The 18815-nt window shown below is 51.6% G+C and overlaps 1 protein-coding gene across 1 annotated transcript in view; it reads right to left on the bottom strand.

Moving 5' to 3' along the window:
* Positions 1 to 11775: 11775 nt before the first annotated feature.
* Positions 11776 to 18815, bottom strand: part of LOC123033553 (sialidase-3-like) — an 8145-nt gene continuing 1105 nt past the window's right edge. Inside the window, exons 2-3 of the mRNA XM_044450206.1 lie at positions 16547 to 16777; positions 11776 to 13503 (exon numbers count right to left, since the gene is read on the bottom strand). Coding sequence (XP_044306141.1) covers positions 12430 to 13503; positions 16547 to 16753 — 1281 coding nt within the window. The 5' untranslated portion in view covers positions 16754 to 16777 and the 3' untranslated portion in view covers positions 11776 to 12429. The remainder of the gene's footprint in view (positions 13504 to 16546; positions 16778 to 18815) is intronic.

Raw genomic sequence — 18815 nt, 5'->3', positions numbered from 1 at the left:
GGGTCTCCCGAGCCCCAGCCCAGGCTCTACCCGCTAGGCCACACCGTCAGAGGCTGGCCATGTGGCCCCGCACGCAGGGGCAGTCCTCTGTCTTAAGGGCGTCCGGAGGACCGGCTTCTCTCCTGCCCGGTTCCCATCTGAAGACCCAGGCACATCGGCCCCTCCACAAGCAGCTGGACCGGAGTGGTCTCCAGGCAGGGATCAGAAGTTCTTCTTTCACCAGAAAGTTGTCCTACTAGCACCAATTCATACGGACTTTGCATTCATTGACGTGCTAATGAGAGTCAGCACAACTCTCGACCAGTGCGAAAAAAACAGTCCTCAAGTCCACATGGCCACTTGACTCAAAAAAGCCAGTCTGCAATGGAGACAGAGACCTGGGATTCGACTCCGTGCGGGATTCCAGCGCTTCCTAATGCTCAGTCGTGACACTCGTGGCGAGAGGCAAGGAGGCGAAGGGTGCTGGGGTGGCCGCGGTGGTGTGGTGGCCACGGGGCCGGCCGGGATGCCCTGGGAGGTCCCTTTCGTGCAGGGGGTGCGGTTCGCTCAGGTCTTCGCCGTGCCCCTCGCCGTAGCTGGAGAGGCAGGATAATCTTCCCAGTCTCGTTCTGTTGCGTCCTGCCAAGGGGGCAGGGCTTGGCTTCGAACAGGCAGCTGATTTTTACTGAAGCTCCTGGTGGAAAGAAAAGCTCCGGGAGTGGTTTGTTCATGGGATCCATGCAGCAGCTTGCATTTTTGGACTCTCTTGTGAGGACGTGGCTGAGAGAACCGTCTTATCTTGGACCTGCATGTCATAGAATCCTAAAATAGCAGAGCTGGAAGGGGCCATGGAGGCCGTCGAGTCCACCCCCTGCTGTTGCAGGACACCAGTTCACACCATCCCACTCAGGTGGCCCTCCAGCCTCTTTCTGAATGCCCCCAGTGTGGGAGAGCCCCCCACCTCTCCAGGCAGCTGGTTCCCCTGTTGTCTTGCTCTGACAGTGAGGAAATTTTCCTGATGCCCAGCCTGAATCTGGGTTGCCGCAACTTGAGCTGATTATTCCCTGTCCTACACCCTGGCATCAGCAAGAAGAGATCTTGACCTTCCTCTTTGTGGCAGCCTTTGTGGTACTTCTAGAGGGATATTTATTGTAAGCTGAATTTATTGTAAGCTGCCTAGGAAGGCCTCGGCAGTTATAGGTGGCCTATAAATACAGTGCACACACAGATAAATCAATTCATCACTATGATGTGGTTGTATGATTGTGGTCTCCTGCTGTTTTCTGTAGCCCAGCAGGCCCATTCTGAACGCCCAGGGCTTCGCTCCCACCGACCAAGGGAGGGGCCCAAGGAGAGCCGCAGCAAAGCCCAGCTGGGTCAGGCGCAAAGTCTGCCCGGTCTGGCGTGCCATTCACGGGGTGGCCAACCCGCTGCCTACGAGACCCTCCAGCTGGGCGGGTGCAAGGCCTCCCCTGCCCTCCGGCAACTGGAGGAGGAGGGAGCTCACGGCCAGCAAGGCTAGTAGCCACGGGCCTCCTCCTCCCTCTAGATTCTGTTCAGTGTCCTTTTCAAGTCATCCAGACTGGCAGCCATCGCCACTGCCCATGGCAGCAAATTCCACGGGTTAACTCTCTGCCGTGAGAAGAAGGACTTCCTTTGACCTGCCCTAAACCTCCCATTGATCAGCTGCACGGGATCACCCCACTTGATTCTTTACCATTCCTGAACTCACGTTCATTCGCACTTGTGAAATTTCCCTTCTGAAAATACACTAGACTGTATTTTCCTGCTTCAGCCTATCATAGCAATTGTGCATTTTCGTTGGTGTTTGTTGATTTTTCCTATTTCTCTATGGCTAAATTTGCATAACATTCTGTTAAAATGGTCTGGTGGCCTGCAGATTCCATGCACCTCGTGGGGAAAAGCTGTACTGCAGAATCTGTAGGTCGGATTCATAGAAACCATGTGGGGTATTTCTCCAACACCCCCCCATCCTAATAGAGGAGCCCCCCTCCTGCTCAGAGCTGGGGCTGGCCCTGCTCGTAGGAGGAAATGGCACCGAGGGGATGCTTTGAGGGAAGGAAATGAGGATGAGTGTTGCTAGCTGGGAGAGATCTCAAAATTTGGGTTGCTGGGAGGGGCCATTTGGCTGGTTCCTTGAAGATCAGCCAGGCCTGGGTGACTTTTCCTTCTGGGGAGGGAGGACAGCCTGCCTGGGCTTCTCTTGAAAACTTGCCTGAAGACGAAACTAGGAACTGAAAGGGGGCGTCTGGATGCCCACCCATGGAACAGGCCCCGGGTCCAGGCATGACGGATCATTGGCCCGTCTGCAGCAGGAGTCCACATGCCCAGAGGTTCTCTCTGCCACCTGCGCACCGCATTCGTTAACTCCTTGCTCCTTGGAGGGAAGTGCAGAGAGTTGGTGTGAACAGACAGAGGAGGCACGGATGATGTTGGCTGCTATCCTACCAAAAAAATCCTTTGCGGTGAATCCATGAGGTCCAAAGAGGAATGCCTACAATGCCATCTCGTGGAGAGCTCTTGTACGACAAGCAGAATACCGGGCGAGTCTTTCTCAACTTTTGTACATTGCATCTGGGCAGAGGAAGAAACAGCGCTTTAAAGGGTGTGAAAGATTTCCTCCACCCAAATCTCAGAGGACTTAAAGTTGGGCTGCCTCTTCATGTCTGGTTTGCTTGATCTGCTGGCATGTCCTGACTGATCTTGGCCACCATAATCAACATGATGGTATCACAGGAATGCAACACCAGTCAGCTTTGGTGTCATGACAACATGACAATGCCAGTTGAGAGTGAGGGCAACCCTTGCCAGATCCGCCTTGCCCTCACTCTCAACAGGCTTTTCCCCTTTTGGAGCCAACCCTGAAAAATCTCCAAAACAGGGATTCTGGTTAACATTTCTGTGAAATTGTCCTGGTTCTGCTCAGTCTTAAAATTTATTGAACAGCCCTTCCCAAGTAGGTGCTCTCAGGAGCTGCAGTGTCTGGAATGAGGGCCAACACTGCATGCAAGTCACTTTTAAGATCGGCTAAATAAACTTATGGGGAACCTTTTCAAATGTCTGGGTTATTTCAGTTTTCCAGCGCACGGTTAACGTTCTTCCCTCTCCCCATCCCACAAGCTGCACAACTGCTCCTGTACTCTTGCTATGTTGCAGAGGAGAAAGCAGAGACTCCGGATACATGCGTCGTTCTCCCAATGGAGGGATGCAAACAGTGGGTGTACCAAAGGGATTGGTATTAAGACCGATGCTTTTCAGCTCGGTCCTCAATGACCTGAGACCAGGAGTCAGCTGGGAGATCCTGGGCCAGGTTTGCTGACAACTGCAAATTATTTGGGTGGAGAATACAAAAGCAGCATTCACAGAGCTCCAAAACGCAGCCTCCACCCGGGTGAACAAGCATTAACATTCCGCTGTGTCGAGACACTTTCAGAAGGAGTTACTCCAGGTTAAATAGAAAGGCAAGGCCTCCCACCCTAGTGGGGAAGCCAGTGGCCAGGGGCCCGCGGGGTCTGCTGTGCAGGTGTGTCACCTGTCCTTGGGCGATTTCAAGGCCGCCTCTCCCTTCTTCGCAGGGCCAGCCCTTCCCAGAGGCGAGTGGGCCGCTGGAGGCAGATGCTGGGACAGGAGCTGGCCCCCCCCAGGCATTCCTCCGTCCTTGGACCTGATATTCTTGGGGTTTACTATTTTGAGCAGGCCGTCCTTGCATGTGCCTTAACTTGATTCGCAGAGGGAGCCAAGAGCAAAATACAGTCCTCGCCATCGCGCTGCTGCCCCTTGGGACACCCTGTGCAGAAAGGCAACCCTTGTCCAATGACCCCCAGTGGCACCTAACACCCCCCGTTGAAGTGTCAGGCTTGCTTTTGCAAAGGCCCGCATGGATACAGCCCATCGGGAAATGACCGGAAGCAAGCTCACTCGGGATCGGTGGCCCCCACACCAGAGACAGAGACAAAACCATGAATGGAGCACGCGATTTGCTGATTCTCCGGCTTTCTCTTCTCCTCTGGTCGAACGACTGTAGCAGGGGCGGCAGGATTTGCAGAGAGAGCAAAGCCAGGTTGTTGTTGCTGTTGTTGTTGCAGTTACACACTGTCACATCACCCCCAACTTATGGAGACCCTATGCATGAAAGCCCCCCTGAATGCCCCACCTTTCACAGCCTCTCTCGGCTCCTGTAAATTCAAAGCCGTGGATTCTTTATGGATTCAGTCCATGTCATATTTGGTCTTCCCCTTCTTTTTCTGCCCTGGGCTTTCCCCAGCATGACGGTCTTCTCAAGGGAGTCTGGCCTTCTCATGGTGTTCTCAAAGTAGTTCTCAAAGTTTTGTAATTTTTGCTTTTAGGAAAAGTTCTGGTTTGTTTTGATCTAGGAGCCGCTTGTTCTTCTTTCTGTCCGTTCAGTGCATTTGCAAAGCTCCCTGCCAGGACCGTTTCTTCCTGCCAGCTTTCCTCACTGTCCAGCTTTCACACCCAGACATAATGGTCAAGAACACAACAGCGTGGCTGATCCTGGCCTTGACCTCAAGTGAAACATCCCTTACCTTCAATTTTCTTTCTAGTCCCTTCCTTCATTGCTGCCTTTCCAAGTCTCAGCCTTTTTCAACTTTCTTCAGTTGTATTCTCCATTTGAATCGATGAATGAGCCGAGGTATCCAAAACCTTTTGCAATTCTGATTTCTTCACTGGTAACAGCAAGGTTCTGGGATTCTTCTGCCCAGTCGGGGGATTGCTCCTTTACCATCTCCTTGTCCTATCTATGAAAAGATTCAAGTATATCTTCTTCAGCAAAGAACTTCCATTTCAGTCTACTGGGAACCACAATGTCTCTTTAATAAGCCGTGGTCCAGTTCAGCTCACTGCTTGGCGTCCCATGATGCTTCTTTATATACACGTTTTGTCAGTGTACCTGAGTAGCATCTTTTGGGGAGGAGATGATCTGACAGCTTTAAAATCCACTGGAACAGGCTGTAATATCCACGGAGATATGGGCCTTTCCAAATTCTCTGTGGCTTCACGGCCACCTGGGAAGCTGCAGGGGAACGGACGGGACTCTGGGGCACAGCTTTGGCCCCTGCGCCTTCAGATCTTCCGTCCGGCCATGAACACGCCAACCATCTGGCTCAGGTCCATAGAGGGAGAGTTGCACTTCCAAACTCCGCTGAGTGCCCACAACTCGTATGCCACTATTTCCCACTGCTAGAAATAGCGTTAGCTCTCCTAGTTAAAGTTGGAGGTGCTGAATGTACGGCAAGAGAACCGGAGCGATGGCCCGGAGAGCAGTCGGCTGGGTCAGATCCAGGGTCTGCCTAGCCCAGCACTCGGTACACGCAGAACCAAGGCAGCTGTCCCAAATCCCTCACCGCATGCAAGAGGCACGCAAGACTTCCCCGTCCAAGCTGGTCAGCAACTGGGTTACGCCAGCTGTGGTGGCCCGTGGCCAGCAAGGCCAATAGCCACCGATAGCCCCCTCCCCCATGAATCGGTCCCGTCTCTTTCTAAAGCCATCCAGATCAGCAGCCGTCTCCACTCCCCGTGGCAGTGAATTCCACATTTCCACTCCTGGCTGTGTGACGGAGGACTTCCTTTGATCTGCCCGGAAACTTCCACCAGTTTGCCTCCTGGCATGACCCCGGGTTCCAGTGTTATGGGAAGGGGAGAAAGATCAAGGCATGGGAAAGCGCATCTCCGCTTCTCCCTGACTGCAATCTGAAACACATGTACGAGGGAGTAAACCTCAGTTGATGTGTGTTTTACTTCTGTGCAAATCTGTATGAGCTTTCACATCAACTATATTATTACTGTCATCATCACAGTCGACAACCTGGCATTTTTCCTGCAGGAACCCAGGATGGCTCCCATAATATGCCTTTCCATTTTAACCACACCTTCTGAATTAGGTTCAGGAAGAGGCATTGACTGGCCCAGTCACACAGTGGGTTTGATGGCTGGTCGAGGTCTTGAACCCAGACCACCTGGGGCCTCTATCTCACAGAAGTAGCCACCCACAACCAAAGACGATGACTTTCCAGAAGTTCTTGGACTCTAGCTCCCATCATCCCCAGCCCACATGACCAATCATAAGGGATCATGGGAGCTGGGATCGAACTACATCTGGAAAGTGGTAGGTTGCTTTAAGTAACCCCTGAGGAGCTATAATCATCGAGAAACCTTGGTCATTTGGGAAACCTGCAAGTGTGGGACAGAGTGTTTCAGCAGTAGAGGAAGATACGTGGGGACCATGCTTCCATGGGGCAGAGTGGAACGAGGTTTACTCTGGAGTGACTGTGCCTGGGATTGGGCTGCATGGTACAGACTCTCCTAGCCAGAGCCAGGCGCTCGGAGTCACGATGCAGCGAGACAGTGCCAAACTCCACCCTTGTCCCGAGGTCACAATAGCGGGATTAGAGTCGGAAGGGGCCAGCCAGGCCCGGCTCCAGCGCCCGGCTCAGTGCGGGACAGAAGTCTCACCGTTCAGGCTCCCGTTGGCGCTCCGGCATGGAGGTCTTCGGGCCACGGGCCCTCCTGCTGCTTTTGCTACTGGGATTAATGGGTAAGGGTTCTCCAGAGACTGGAGGGAAAGGGTGCCTCCCAATGTCTTACAGCTTTCTTCAACCTGGTGTGCTCCAGGTGGGCTGGACTACCACCCCCAGCACCCCCAGCCAGAGGGCGATCCCACTCTTAAAGGTACAGCAGATCTAACAGCAAAGAAGCACTGTTTTCAGTGTGCTTTAATGATCCTTAAGTGTTAGATCAGGGGGCACGGGAAACCCGGCTTCTAGTCCCCACCGGGCCATGAGGCTGAGGGCATGAATTTCGGCCACTCCACTCAGCCTCGCCTCCCTCCCTCCCTCCCACGGATGCTGCTGTGAGGATCTCTGTCAGCGGCCTTGGCCTCTTCCCTAGAGGAAAAAAAAGCAGGATATAAATGCAAGGAGACGACAACAGTGGCTGCAAAACGCAAGCTGCACTGTTTCCCTCTGAGGACCCCGGATGCTGAATTAGCCACAATGGTGGGCTGGGTGGGCGCTTGAAGAGCCGTGGACGGGGGCAGAAAGGGCCACAGGAACAGCGTTTAACTTGTCCGGTTGTGAATTTCCCATGCCCAAGCTGGAGAGGAGATGGTCTTCCCCCTGAAAAGACGGACCTGTGCCAGCCAGAGGGGGGTCTGCCGGCGCTCCTGCCTGTCTGCCGAGGTGCATCTCGGCGTGCATGGATGCCCGCGTCACTACAGGTAAGGCCGCCCTGTCTTTACATTGCACTGTGAACTCCTGGACTGTTGCACAGGTTGAGATCTGCTCTCTGGCGGGTACACACAGGAGGTGTGGAGGTTCCCAAGCAGGTGGGCTGCATCACCTGCAGGTCGGGGACCCCTTCTTGGAAGGGTTCCCCTTGTGCATTAGCAGCCCTGCAGGACAAAAATCTAGCATGTCAGGGAGAAAGGCTCCACCCAGCACACTCCTTGTTGTGCAATGTTTCTACTGGCAGGGATGGTGTTGGGTTTTTTTTTTTAAATGCAGGTGTCCGGGGGCTTTTTCTTTTGCATATCTAGAAAGAGGCCTGAGAAGAAGGAAAAAGTGAGGAAGGAAAAGCACTCCAGATTCTTCCATAAAGAGGAATACTTTTAGCACTGAGTATTTTCTCTGCTTCTCAATCTCTCTATGTAGGGCTGGTTTTCCTTAGGATTTGGAGAGAAAGGAGAGCAAGGAGAGAAACTTAAGACTTACATGACTTCTTACAGAAAGAGCTAATGATGTTTTCTGTTAGCATGAATATTTTTTATCCATGAGAAAGAAACAGAAAGAAAAATGTGGAATGAGTAAAAAAAGTTACTGAGGGACCTTGTACAAAAATTGCTTATAAAACTAGATGCCGGGAGTTTCGCAGAGAATCAGCAATAATCGCTACCACATCTAAACATAAAAATGTTTTAATAAATAAATAAATAAACATATAACTACAATTTTACATAATACATAATTATAAATAATACTTGATACATTGGTAAGTAGCCAAATAAAATGAATGATTTTGCATGATAAACTGCTTGAACATAGACAACAGTGATAATTCATCCCACTGCATATCCACAAACCCAATTACAATTTAAAATATTTTCCCCTTTTTTCCTCTCCTCCATTCTTCACCCATTTCCCCTTCTCCCTCCCTTATTTCAAAAAACAATGACACCAATATGATTATTGTATATATTATGTGTTAATGATATCCCAAGATTCCATTTTTTCTCTTAATTACAGATACAATAAAAATGAATAGGCTCTTATCACTAAATCCATTCACTGGGTTTTTTATTTTTATTTATTTATTTAGAATATTTGTATGCTGTCCTTTCGCAGAGCCTCAGGACGGCTTACACAAATAATGGATTTCCTCTCTATGACTTAAAATATACATAATAAAATTCCCATTTATCGTGAAATTCTGTGCTAGCATGAATATTGTAGGGTGGCCTCTTTGCCCTGAAACCCAGGGCAATCACTGGAATGTTGGGCGAAGTGAACATGAGAACCAGAATGAATGGCGCAGGTGATCTGGGAACCAGGTGGGTCGTCTCCCGGTGCACCACCCTTCCCTCTTTCTATATTCACCCTGATGGGGTTCCAAGAGCAAGAGGATCCACACTCAAGCACTGAATATGGGCTGAATCAAGGGTTGTCGTTGAAAGGTGGGTTATTACGTCATCTGAATTCAGTGCTAATAACCCATGGCTTGCTCACTGTGAACAACCCATGAAGAGAACCTCTGGCTTGTGGTTTGGTTGTGTTCTCAGCTGGGTTCAGGCAACTGAATAATCCACCCAGAAGTCTATGGGAACGAGGCAGTATATAAAAATTAAAAATAATCCACAGTACAACAACCTATACTCGGTCCATATGGATGTCTGAACCCAGCCTGCAGTTTGTGGACTACCCAGCTTTTGCATGGATTCTTCCTCATTCTGAAAGGCTGACATATTTATTTATTTATTTATTTATTTAATATTGCAATTTATATCCTGCCTTTTTCTACAAAGGGCTCAAGGCAGCTTACATCTTCTCTCCTCCTCCATCTTATCCCCACAACAACAACCCTGTGAGGTGGGTTGGGCTGAGGGTCTGTGACTGGCCCAAAGTCACCCAGTTGGCTCCATGGCCGAGCGGGGACTCAAACCCGGATCCTCTGAGTCCCAGTCCCAGGCTCTTAACCACTACGCCACACTGGCTCTATTTCTGATGTTCAGGTACTACTAGTAAGCACTTTAGCTTGCCATATGCTGGTGTCTTTGGCCCTATTCTTCATCATGCCCTCCCAAAACCCCTCCAAACTGTGGCTGCCAAAAGCTTTTCTGCAATGGAAAATGGGTCTTGACTGACTGAGACAGTTCAGCTCCCCTGTTCGAAAGGGATTTGGACGAGATGATGTTTCCCATCATATTCCTGCCCTACAATTTTGTGGTTAGAAAAAATTCTGGCTTTCTTGGAAAATGGCTGTTTTTCCTTCCACTAAGGTGCTGCGTGCTGAGAATCTAGCACATGTGGTAACTGGGGCTGATCCATCCACCGCAGGGATGAAACAACAGGTAAGGAGCAACTGGGAAAGCACCTCCACATCATTTTCAAACATGTTATTCCCAGCATTTATAGCTCGTATAAAAAACCTTCCCAAGGCAGCTCATGACTAAAAATAAAAATTAACCCTTAAAATTAGCAGTAAAATGTAATTAAAAAATAGCAAGGAAAAGAAGAGAAAGTAAAGAGATGGCTTTCGAAAAGGACTGGGCAAATTCATGGAGGAGAAGTCTCTCCATGGCTGGTGGTCCTGGTGGCCTGATGCTACCTCCATGGCCAGGGATTGTCGGACTACATACACCATTTGCTGGGGAACATGGGTAGGAGGGCACGATTGCGCTCATACCATGCTTGTATGTGTCCCCTGGGCAGCCAGTTGGGCAAGCGGTGAACTATTTATTTATTTGGAATACTTGCATGCTGCCCCATTTGCATAAGCCTCGGGGTGGCTTCCAACACATAAATAAATATATATCTGTACAAATGCATAAAATACTGGAGACATCCTGGCATAATAATTTAAAATTAATAGAATCAACAATTAAAATAACGTTTAAATAAAAAGGCCTTGGCCTGGCACCGAAAAGCAAATAACGAGGGCGCCAGGCGGACCTCTCTGGGGAACGCATTCCATAGATTGGGCGCCACCGCAGAGAAAGCCCTCCTCTGAGTACCCACCCTCCTAATTTCTCTCACGGAGGGCTCCCGGAGAAGGGCCTCTCCCGCAGATCTCAGGGGGCGGGCGGGCATATATGTATGCAAGCGCTCCTTCAGGTAACCAGGACCCAAGCCGTTTAGGGCTTTATAGGTCATCACCAACACCCTGAATTGGGCCCGGACTTCAATGGGGAGCCAGTGAAGCTGATGGAGGACTGGAGTCATGTGAACATAACGCCCCGTCCCCGTCAGCAGCCTGGCAGCTCTATTCTGAATCAATTGAAGTATCCAGACCGTCTTCAAGGGTAGCCCCACATAGAGCACGTTACAGAAGTCTAGTCGGGAAGTCACCAACGCGTGTGTCACTGTCACCAGGCAGTCGTACTCCAGGTAGGGGCGCAGCTGATGGATCAGCCGAAGCTGAAGGTAGGCGCTCCTCGCCGCTGCTGTCACCTGAGCTTCTAGAGACAGCTCAGGGTCGAGGAGCACTCCCAGGCTGCGAACCCTGTCCCTCAGAGGGATACATATAAAATCTGGATTCCCCCTGGCTAAAAATTTTAAAACCAAGAAATAATATTAATAATTATTAAAATATTGTTTAAATAAAAAGGTCTTGGCCTGGTGCCAAAAAGCAAATAACGACGGTGCCAGGCGGACCTCTCTGGGGAACGCATTCCATAGATTGGGCGCCACCACAGAGAAGGCCCTGCTCCGGGTACTCACCCTCCTAATATCTTTCACGAAGGGCTCCCGGAGAAGGGCCTCTCCCGCAGATCTCAGGGGGCAGGCGGGCACATATGGATGGAACTTAATGCAGGAACAGAGGACTTGGGGTGGCTCCCCAGCCACATGGTTCTGACTTTTGTCTCTGCAGATAATGCTGGTCTAGCCCAACCTTCCCCAACATGAGGCTGTCCTGATGTTTCGGAAGACAACCCCCATCACCAAACCATAGGCCAATGCCAGCTGCACCCAATGGGAGTTGTAGTCCAAATCATCCGGAGAGGTCCAAGCTGGAGAAAGCTGCCGTGTGACCCAGCTGAGGCCTTTCGCATCCCGGTTCCAGAGGGAACAGCTCAGGGCTCCGAAACCTCCAGTCGTAAGATTGCTTCTAGTGGGCCCCAAAAGTTCTCACAAGATCTGCACACCTCATATGGATATAAGGAAATTATTGTGCATACATCTCGTTAGGTGTGATTTACCATTTGGCCTCGCTTCGGCGAATGGGGCGGCATAGAAATGTTTTAAATAAATAAATAAATAAATAAATAGCCTCCTTCTTGCAATGAGCCTGTAGCCCAGGCCTCGGTGACCACAGAATCAGCAAAACTCACTTCCTTCCCATCCCTTCTTCATGCCCAGCTTGGATCCTGGGAGCTGTGTGGGTTTCTGGAAAAATTTCCTATGCAACTCAGCCTAATTTGCATTGGGTAATTTGCAGTGGAAACATTTCAGATGAAATGTTGCATATTTATTTGCATTTTGTAAACAAAACTTTCAAAGTATCCCTTTTATTTTATGTTATTATTTTATTTTATGTTTGGGTCAATATACCACATGTATTTGGCTTGAAATAGTAGAAGGAAAAAACAAAGCACATCACAGAATTTAAGTGTTATTTTAGGTAGAAATTTTTACTGGACTATGTGACAAAAATTAAAGACGAGACTATGCACTTCCCTTCGAAGGTAATGAAAACTGTTGGCATGCCAAGAAACTTTAGCCAGTCAAAGGTGTGTGATACTGACAACCACTCCTTCCGTTTCGCTGTCACAACTCACTAGCTCTGTTTTACTTGGAGGTATACCCTGGGTTCACACAACACAACCAGCCATGGTGGCCTAGGAACCGGGGGTAGTTTGTGAAAGAGTGGGTAACAAGCCATGCAGCTGGATTCAGACGACAGGACCAACCACCCCAGTTTACGGGCCGCCAAGACTGACCATGTTGCGTGAAGCCAATCCTGGGTGGATTTCAATGGCAGAGCAAGTATTCCCTCGTGTTAATGTTTTCCCAGGGGAAAACTCAGGATAATCCCCTGGGAAAACATTGATAACAACTCTGAAATGCTGCATTTGCTACCAGCTTCCATTCATTGTTATGAATTGGCTTGGGAAATGCATACATTTTCTGGGGTACAACAGAGCGTTGAAAAGCGCCCACCCCATATGGCGGTCCTTGGCTGGCAAACGTCCTCGCACCTTTACGCGTGGGGAGCTGCCGGAGGAGAATCCGCACAGCTCCGGTCCAGCCTCACGTTCTCCAGGAGTTCGCCGTCGGTGAAGAGCCGAAAGGCGATCTCTTCATAGGGGGAGGTCACCCCACACTCAAACAGGCACCCGAAGGCCAGGGACTCCCCGCCCTCACACACGGCCAGGTCCGAGTAGCCGCTGGGCCCGCTCTGCAGCACCCAGGGGGCCTTCCAGCCGCCCTCCTCCAGTGGGGAGGGGTTCAGGTAGATGCCCAGGTCCAGCCGCTTGCTCCTGCTCACGGGATGGGAGAACATCAGCCAGGACGAGCCGCTCTTGATGGAGCTGCAGGATGGGTGAATGCCCAACAGGTGGGCCGCTTCGGCCGCTTCTTCCTCCCGGCCCGGATCCGAGAGCGCTGGCTGTGGGGTGAAGCTCACCACGCTGCCCTGGCATCCGTGGGGCGGCTCGCACAACTGCCTGCAGAGGGAGGACCCCTCAAAGAGCTGCCCGTCGTCCGAGCTGAAGGCCTCGGCCCGGCACCGGGCCCGGCTCTGGCTGCGGGCGTTGATGTACAACCTCCGGCGGCTGTCCGGGCGGGTCAGCTCGGCCACCTGGCACTCCGTCGTCTGCAGGCCCTGCAGGAGCTGGCCCCGCACCCAGTTCCGCCCGCCGTCGTCACTGTACAGGGTGAACGAATGCGGCTTCGTGAAGCAGACGGAGAAGCAACCGAGGCAGCGCCTGTGGATGCAGTAGGCGTAGGCCGGCACCACCAGGCGCCCGGAGCGGAGCTGCACCCCGTGGCCCGGCCCCACCGCGAAGGTGGCCCAGTTGCGCAAGCTGCCTCCCATCAGCTGCCCGGTCAGGTCTGTGGCCTCGCTCCAGGTGCGGCCGCCATCTCGGCTGGAGACGTGGCACAGCCGGACGGCGCTCCTGCCCATGGCGATCTGGTACCGTGACGTGATATGGTCCAACACGCAGATGAAGAAGAGGAAAACCGTGCCGCTCTTCCTCTCGTACACCGGGCAAGGGTTCATGGTGCGGTACTTGGGCAGCGTCGCCGTCAAGAGGGGCTCCGGGGGACCCCACTAGAGCAGAACAGAGAGAAGGGACAAAAGCGGTGGACCCAAAGGTTTCACGTGCCATGTGCCGAAGAGAAGACTGAAACAGTAGATACCGAGATGGGCATGGAACCTACTTAATGGTCAAGGATCCAAATCAAAGAGCAGAGAGTTGGACCCAGACTGGGTCCGTCCCTCTGAAATCCATGCGAACAGGCAGCTGACAAACTCAAACCCCGCTAACTCCACATCAGCAAGCCAGTCTTCTCTCCACCCAGAACGGGTCTTTTGTAAAACTCTGGGGTCTTAATTTCCCATTCAAGATCAAGCTGCCCCCAAACACTTTGCATTTACAAGAAACAACGCTATGGTTGGGAAAACTGATTTTTACCCTCAGGTATTGTGCAGCTAGACTTGGTGAATTAAGGCCAAATAATTGGGATTCTGGGGAAGAGGGATTTCCCCCAGTGGGAGGCAGATGAGCTCAGTGTCTTAGAAAAAGAAAGAAAAGGCACTGAACCCAAGGAGGCTGGACAGTAGCTGCGTTTTGATGTGGCTCTGCACCAACCATGGGCACTTTTGCTGCAATGACCCATTACTGACAAACATGTGGACTTGTGCGTGAATTTGTGCGTGATCATGAATCAGAAAGGTTGTATTAACAGGTACTGTTAATGAAGTTCTACAGAGGTTGCATTCCTTTCGAACATTTAGGTAGGGGACTCTAATATCTGGACTTGGGATTCACAAATTTTCTGTCCACTTACAAGAATATCCTCCTGCTTGCAGAAGCTTGGACTGGGCCAGATCCAAAATCTCAGTGTTAGCAGAAGACCCAAGCAAGGTTTCAAGTCCCTGGTCTTGACTAGGGCAAAGTGTCCATCAGCTGTCAGTTATCCAGAGTGCCTTTCCTTCCACTCCTTACGCTCCAAAAAGCAGAGCATTTCCAGTATTTTAAAGACTTTTTTTTGCCACATAGGTAGAGAACATACTGGAGATTCTTCATGAATACACATTGAAGATAATGAAGAACTGAAGTGTGGTGGTGTCTAACAAAATGATGTGGAAGATGGGAGTTGAAATACATTTGTGCAATCTGAGATGTGACCTTATAATCTAATCAAAACTTGCCAAAAATTGGAATTGTTTGCTCTGATCAGGATTGCTCCAGAGAAGAACTCCAGATAGAACCTAATGATAGAATGCATGTCAGATTATAATAATGATTAAAGATTATTAAAGATTGGTGATCAGATGATTAGATCAACCTTTTTGCAATGACTGTACTCATTTTGTATTTGTATTTAAGGGATGTGTGAGAGGAAATTCTAGCCTTAAAGGTGGCCTGAAAATACTGATTTAAATAAATAAGGAATAAAGCCCTGTTGGTTCAGATCCAGGATTCTCCTCGACTAGCATCCTGCCACGGCGAGGGTGGCCAAATGCTTCCTGGAAACCCATAATCACCCCCCCCAACACACACACACAAAGGAACCACCATATAGCTGCCATTCCCCTTAATAGCAAAAGCAGGCGGCAGGTGCTGAGAGAAGCGGAGCCCAACGGGACCACTGGGAAACATGCTGGGTTGTCGGCATGCTGGGTTCAGAAACACCAAACGCATTTTAAAATGCGGACGTCCCACAAAGCCACCCAGTAAGGCCAAGCCTGCGGAATATCAGCCGGAAAAGAAAACCTGGCAGCACCAAAGTACCAGCGGCATGTTAAAATGGATAAAATTGCTGGCAGGATTCCCAGAAAAGAAGACGGGACGCGCTGGATCAGACCTCCCTAGGCTAGCATCTTTCCCCACCCTGGCCACCCACAAGCCCCAAAGCGGGTTCAGCAGGAACAACTGGTGTTTGTGGACACAGCTACGGTTTCCTCATTTCTGCATCATGCCACAGCTGAAGTTCTCTGGAGCGTTTACAACAAGTCATAAAAACAGGACAAGAAAGATCCACCCACTCTTATAAAAATGCAGACTTGGGCAACAAAAATTTAAGCCCAGATGAAAAATATACCGTGACGAAGGCCCAGTAAATGTGCCTGCAGTCCATACAGGGAGTTTGTAGTTGCCAGTGGGAACTGGTGGTCCCGAACGGGAGCATTTCTGCTCAGAGGTGGGGACACGCTGCAGCATCGTGTTGCAGTGGTCAAGCATCCTAAGGAGCAGCCACTGATCAGAGCATTCTTGGAAAACGAGCCTAATCCTAATCCTCATTTAGAGCTGCCTAAGCAAGGGAGCCACCAGGTCGTATGACGATGACAAGCATGACCTGAGTGTGGAGAAACAAGAACGTCGGCTTGGCAACCAAGTGCAGGTTGGTCCGAGTGATCGTTTTTCCTGCTGCAACCTACGGTTGTGAACGCTGGACAATGAAAAAGTTAGACGAGGGGAGAATTGACTCATTCAGACGATGGTGTTGGCAGAGGCTCCCACATCTTCCATAGACAGCGGGGGTGACGAACAAGCATATGACGCTACACGTGTCCCCGGTCGGCAAGATAACAAAGCTGAGATGTATTTTGGCCACGTCATGCGATCGAGCTCATTCGGAAAAGACAGAATGCTTGGAATGCTCAGCGGCAAGAGAAAACCAGGTCGCCAAAGAGCGAGGTGGCGAGGCTCCATCAAAGAGGGTGCGGGCCGGAGCATCGTTCCGCCGAAGGAGGTGCACGGGATCAGACGGTGTGGCGAGCTCTGGCCCACAGGATCACTTCCAGTCAGACACGCCTGAGCAGCTGGACAACGACAAGCCCCGTGGCTCATCTCGCATCAGCCACGTCTTCCAGCCACACAGGTGTGGGGGTGCTTTCTTTTGTTGACCCAGAACCTACCACTGATCACGGTCACAAGCTGCCCTTGGTCTAGCATCAGACAAGCACAATCCTACATCCCATCTGGGACTGGCTGGAAGTAACAGTCCTGTCTTTTCCTGTCCAAACATGCGTTGGTTTGCCCTAGTTGTTTTAATCCACCTCAAACGGGCTAAATAAGAAAAATCTATTTTTTTTACAAAAGCACCCAATGAAATCAGTAATAATGGCTCCCTGCCCCACGGGTTACCTGGACAGTCGTCCCTTCCTTCTGCCCGCGTCTCATCACCAGGAACTTCGCATCCCTGTCTTGGGGCGAGGAGCGCTCTTCCGCAAATGCCAGGAAAGAGGACTCGGGCGGCAGGTAGAGTAGGGCCGGGATGCGGTAGGTGAGGCCGCCTCGCTTTTCCTGCCTGAAAAGAGGCACCTTTTCGGAGCTGGCCGGAGCCTCGGCCATGTCGCTTGGGCACACAGGAACACCCTGAGAGGAAGCAGAAGACGGGAGAGGAACCAGTCACAGCTTCCATGGAACGGCACTGGCGGCCGCAGAAGAGCGGGCCCGGCTCTTCCTGGCGCCTCGCCAAACCACGACACAGCCAGGCAGCAGAGAGACTCTCTCGGCTCCCAGAGACCAGGAGGGGAAGAGCCATGCCGGGGCAGAGCCAGGATCCGTGCAGTCCGGCTTCCGCAGTGGCCAACCAGCCGCCCACGGGAAGCCCGGCAGCAGGACGGGAACAGCCCCTCCTGCCCATGCTCCCCAGCCACTGCTGTGCACTGGCACGCTGGATCTGGCCGGATGCGCGATGAATCCGTCTGGGGAGCTTGGGTCCCCCCGCCCGGATGCCTGGGCTCCGTTCTGAGCACTGTGGCCCGAGGCTGAGCTCCCATGAGTGCGCCCCACATCTGGAGGGCCCTCGCCAGGAACGGAGCCCCCCATGCCGCACAAGCTGTGCCCCTCTTCTGTGCCAGAACAAACATCACGGAGGAAGGTGGCCGGTGGCGTGACTTTCAGTCAAGTGCTTCCAGGCTGCATGACAACTTGGCGCGCTTTCCAAGACTTGGACAAGCACAAGGGGGAAGCTGCAGATACTTAGAGGGACGGAAACCGCGGGGTGAGTTTCTTACCAACCTGAGAGCCAGTCTGGTCTGGTGACTCACAGAATAATAGAGTTGGAAAGGCCCCTGAAGGCCATCTAGTCCACCCCCGGCTGTAGCAGGACACCAGTTCACACCATCCCACTCAGGGGGTTGCCCAGTTTCTTTTTGAGCGTCTCCAGTGTGGGAGAGCCCCCCACCTCTCCAGGCAGCTGGTCCCACTGCCGTGTTGCTCTGACAGTGGGGAAACTTTTCCTGATGCCCAGCCCGCATCTGGGTTGTCACAGCTTGACTTGATTATTCCGTGTCCTGCACTCTGGCATCAGCAGGAAGAGATCTTGACCTTCCTCTTTAGAAAGGAGCACAGGTCTCAGACTCAGGAGATCTAAGCTCTAGTGCCTGCTTGGCCATGGAGCCAGATGGGTGAATTGGGGCCAGATTCTCAGCTCGATCGACCTCACAAGGTTGTTGCTGTGGGGATAAGACTGAAACCAGCAGGAGCAGAATGACGTGAGCTGCTTTGAGTTTGTTGTAAGAAGGCAGGTTATCAATCAATCAATCAGTAAAATCCACTGGTGTCTGACACTAGAGGTGTCCCATAGCCATCCTGGCAAGCAGCTGAGGCCGGCCTCCTCCTCCATGGATTTGTCCGCCCTTTTTGAGGGGCCAGGGGGTGCCCTTTGCCCCTGGACTACAGCCCAGCACTCCCCGGAAGAAGGGCTTGCTCACTGCTCCTTCCTAACATTGTGCAATTTGGAGTTAGAGAACAGCCACTCAAGCTCGAGATGCCAATGCCTGAGCAATACCTTTCCCAGGTGGCACCAACCTGTATTCGCTTCTTTGCTTTGCGGAAGGGCCTGTTACCTTTTATGGGAATGATTCCCAGGGGCTCTTATAACAGGCTGTGATCAGGGACGTCCATCGGAAGACCGGAAGGAATCAAACGGCTTTGGTCCGGAGCAAAGCCGGACCTGCTCGGAAGGAGGCCTCGCGAGCAGCTCACGCTTCGGAGAGCGCAGCCTTCGAGTCTCCTGCAAGCAGGGCCTTTGGTTCCATCCCTCTAATCATGGATTACAAGTGCGGGGGGAGCAGTGGGCAGGCCCACCATCTCCCGGGGTATATTTGCCCTGGCCCCCAATCCGTACGCTCTGCGGGAAAGAGAGGATTGTACTGAAGGTTTTGTAAAACATGCACGGCCGCCCCTTTCTCTCAGCCGCTTCAAGCTGGAGGAAGTGGAGAGCTGGGCGGGCTGGCCCGGTTTCGAGGTTGCTACCTTAATTTTACTCAGCATCATCCTTCCCTTGACCTCTCCAAATGCTTCTTGCAACATCTTTTTCACACTCCCCTCCTTTGCTTCCTTGTTCGTTCCCAGCTGTTTGCTCACTGTGTGTGTGTGTGTGTGTGTGTGTGTGTGTGTGTGTGTG

This window comes from Varanus komodoensis, unplaced genomic scaffold, assembly GCF_004798865.1.
Source record: "Varanus komodoensis strain SLA01 unplaced genomic scaffold, ASM479886v1 scaffold63, whole genome shotgun sequence".
In the NCBI taxonomy this organism is placed as follows: domain Eukaryota; kingdom Metazoa; phylum Chordata; class Lepidosauria; order Squamata; family Varanidae; genus Varanus; species Varanus komodoensis.
This window is presented reverse-complemented; position numbering and strand designations above follow the sequence as displayed.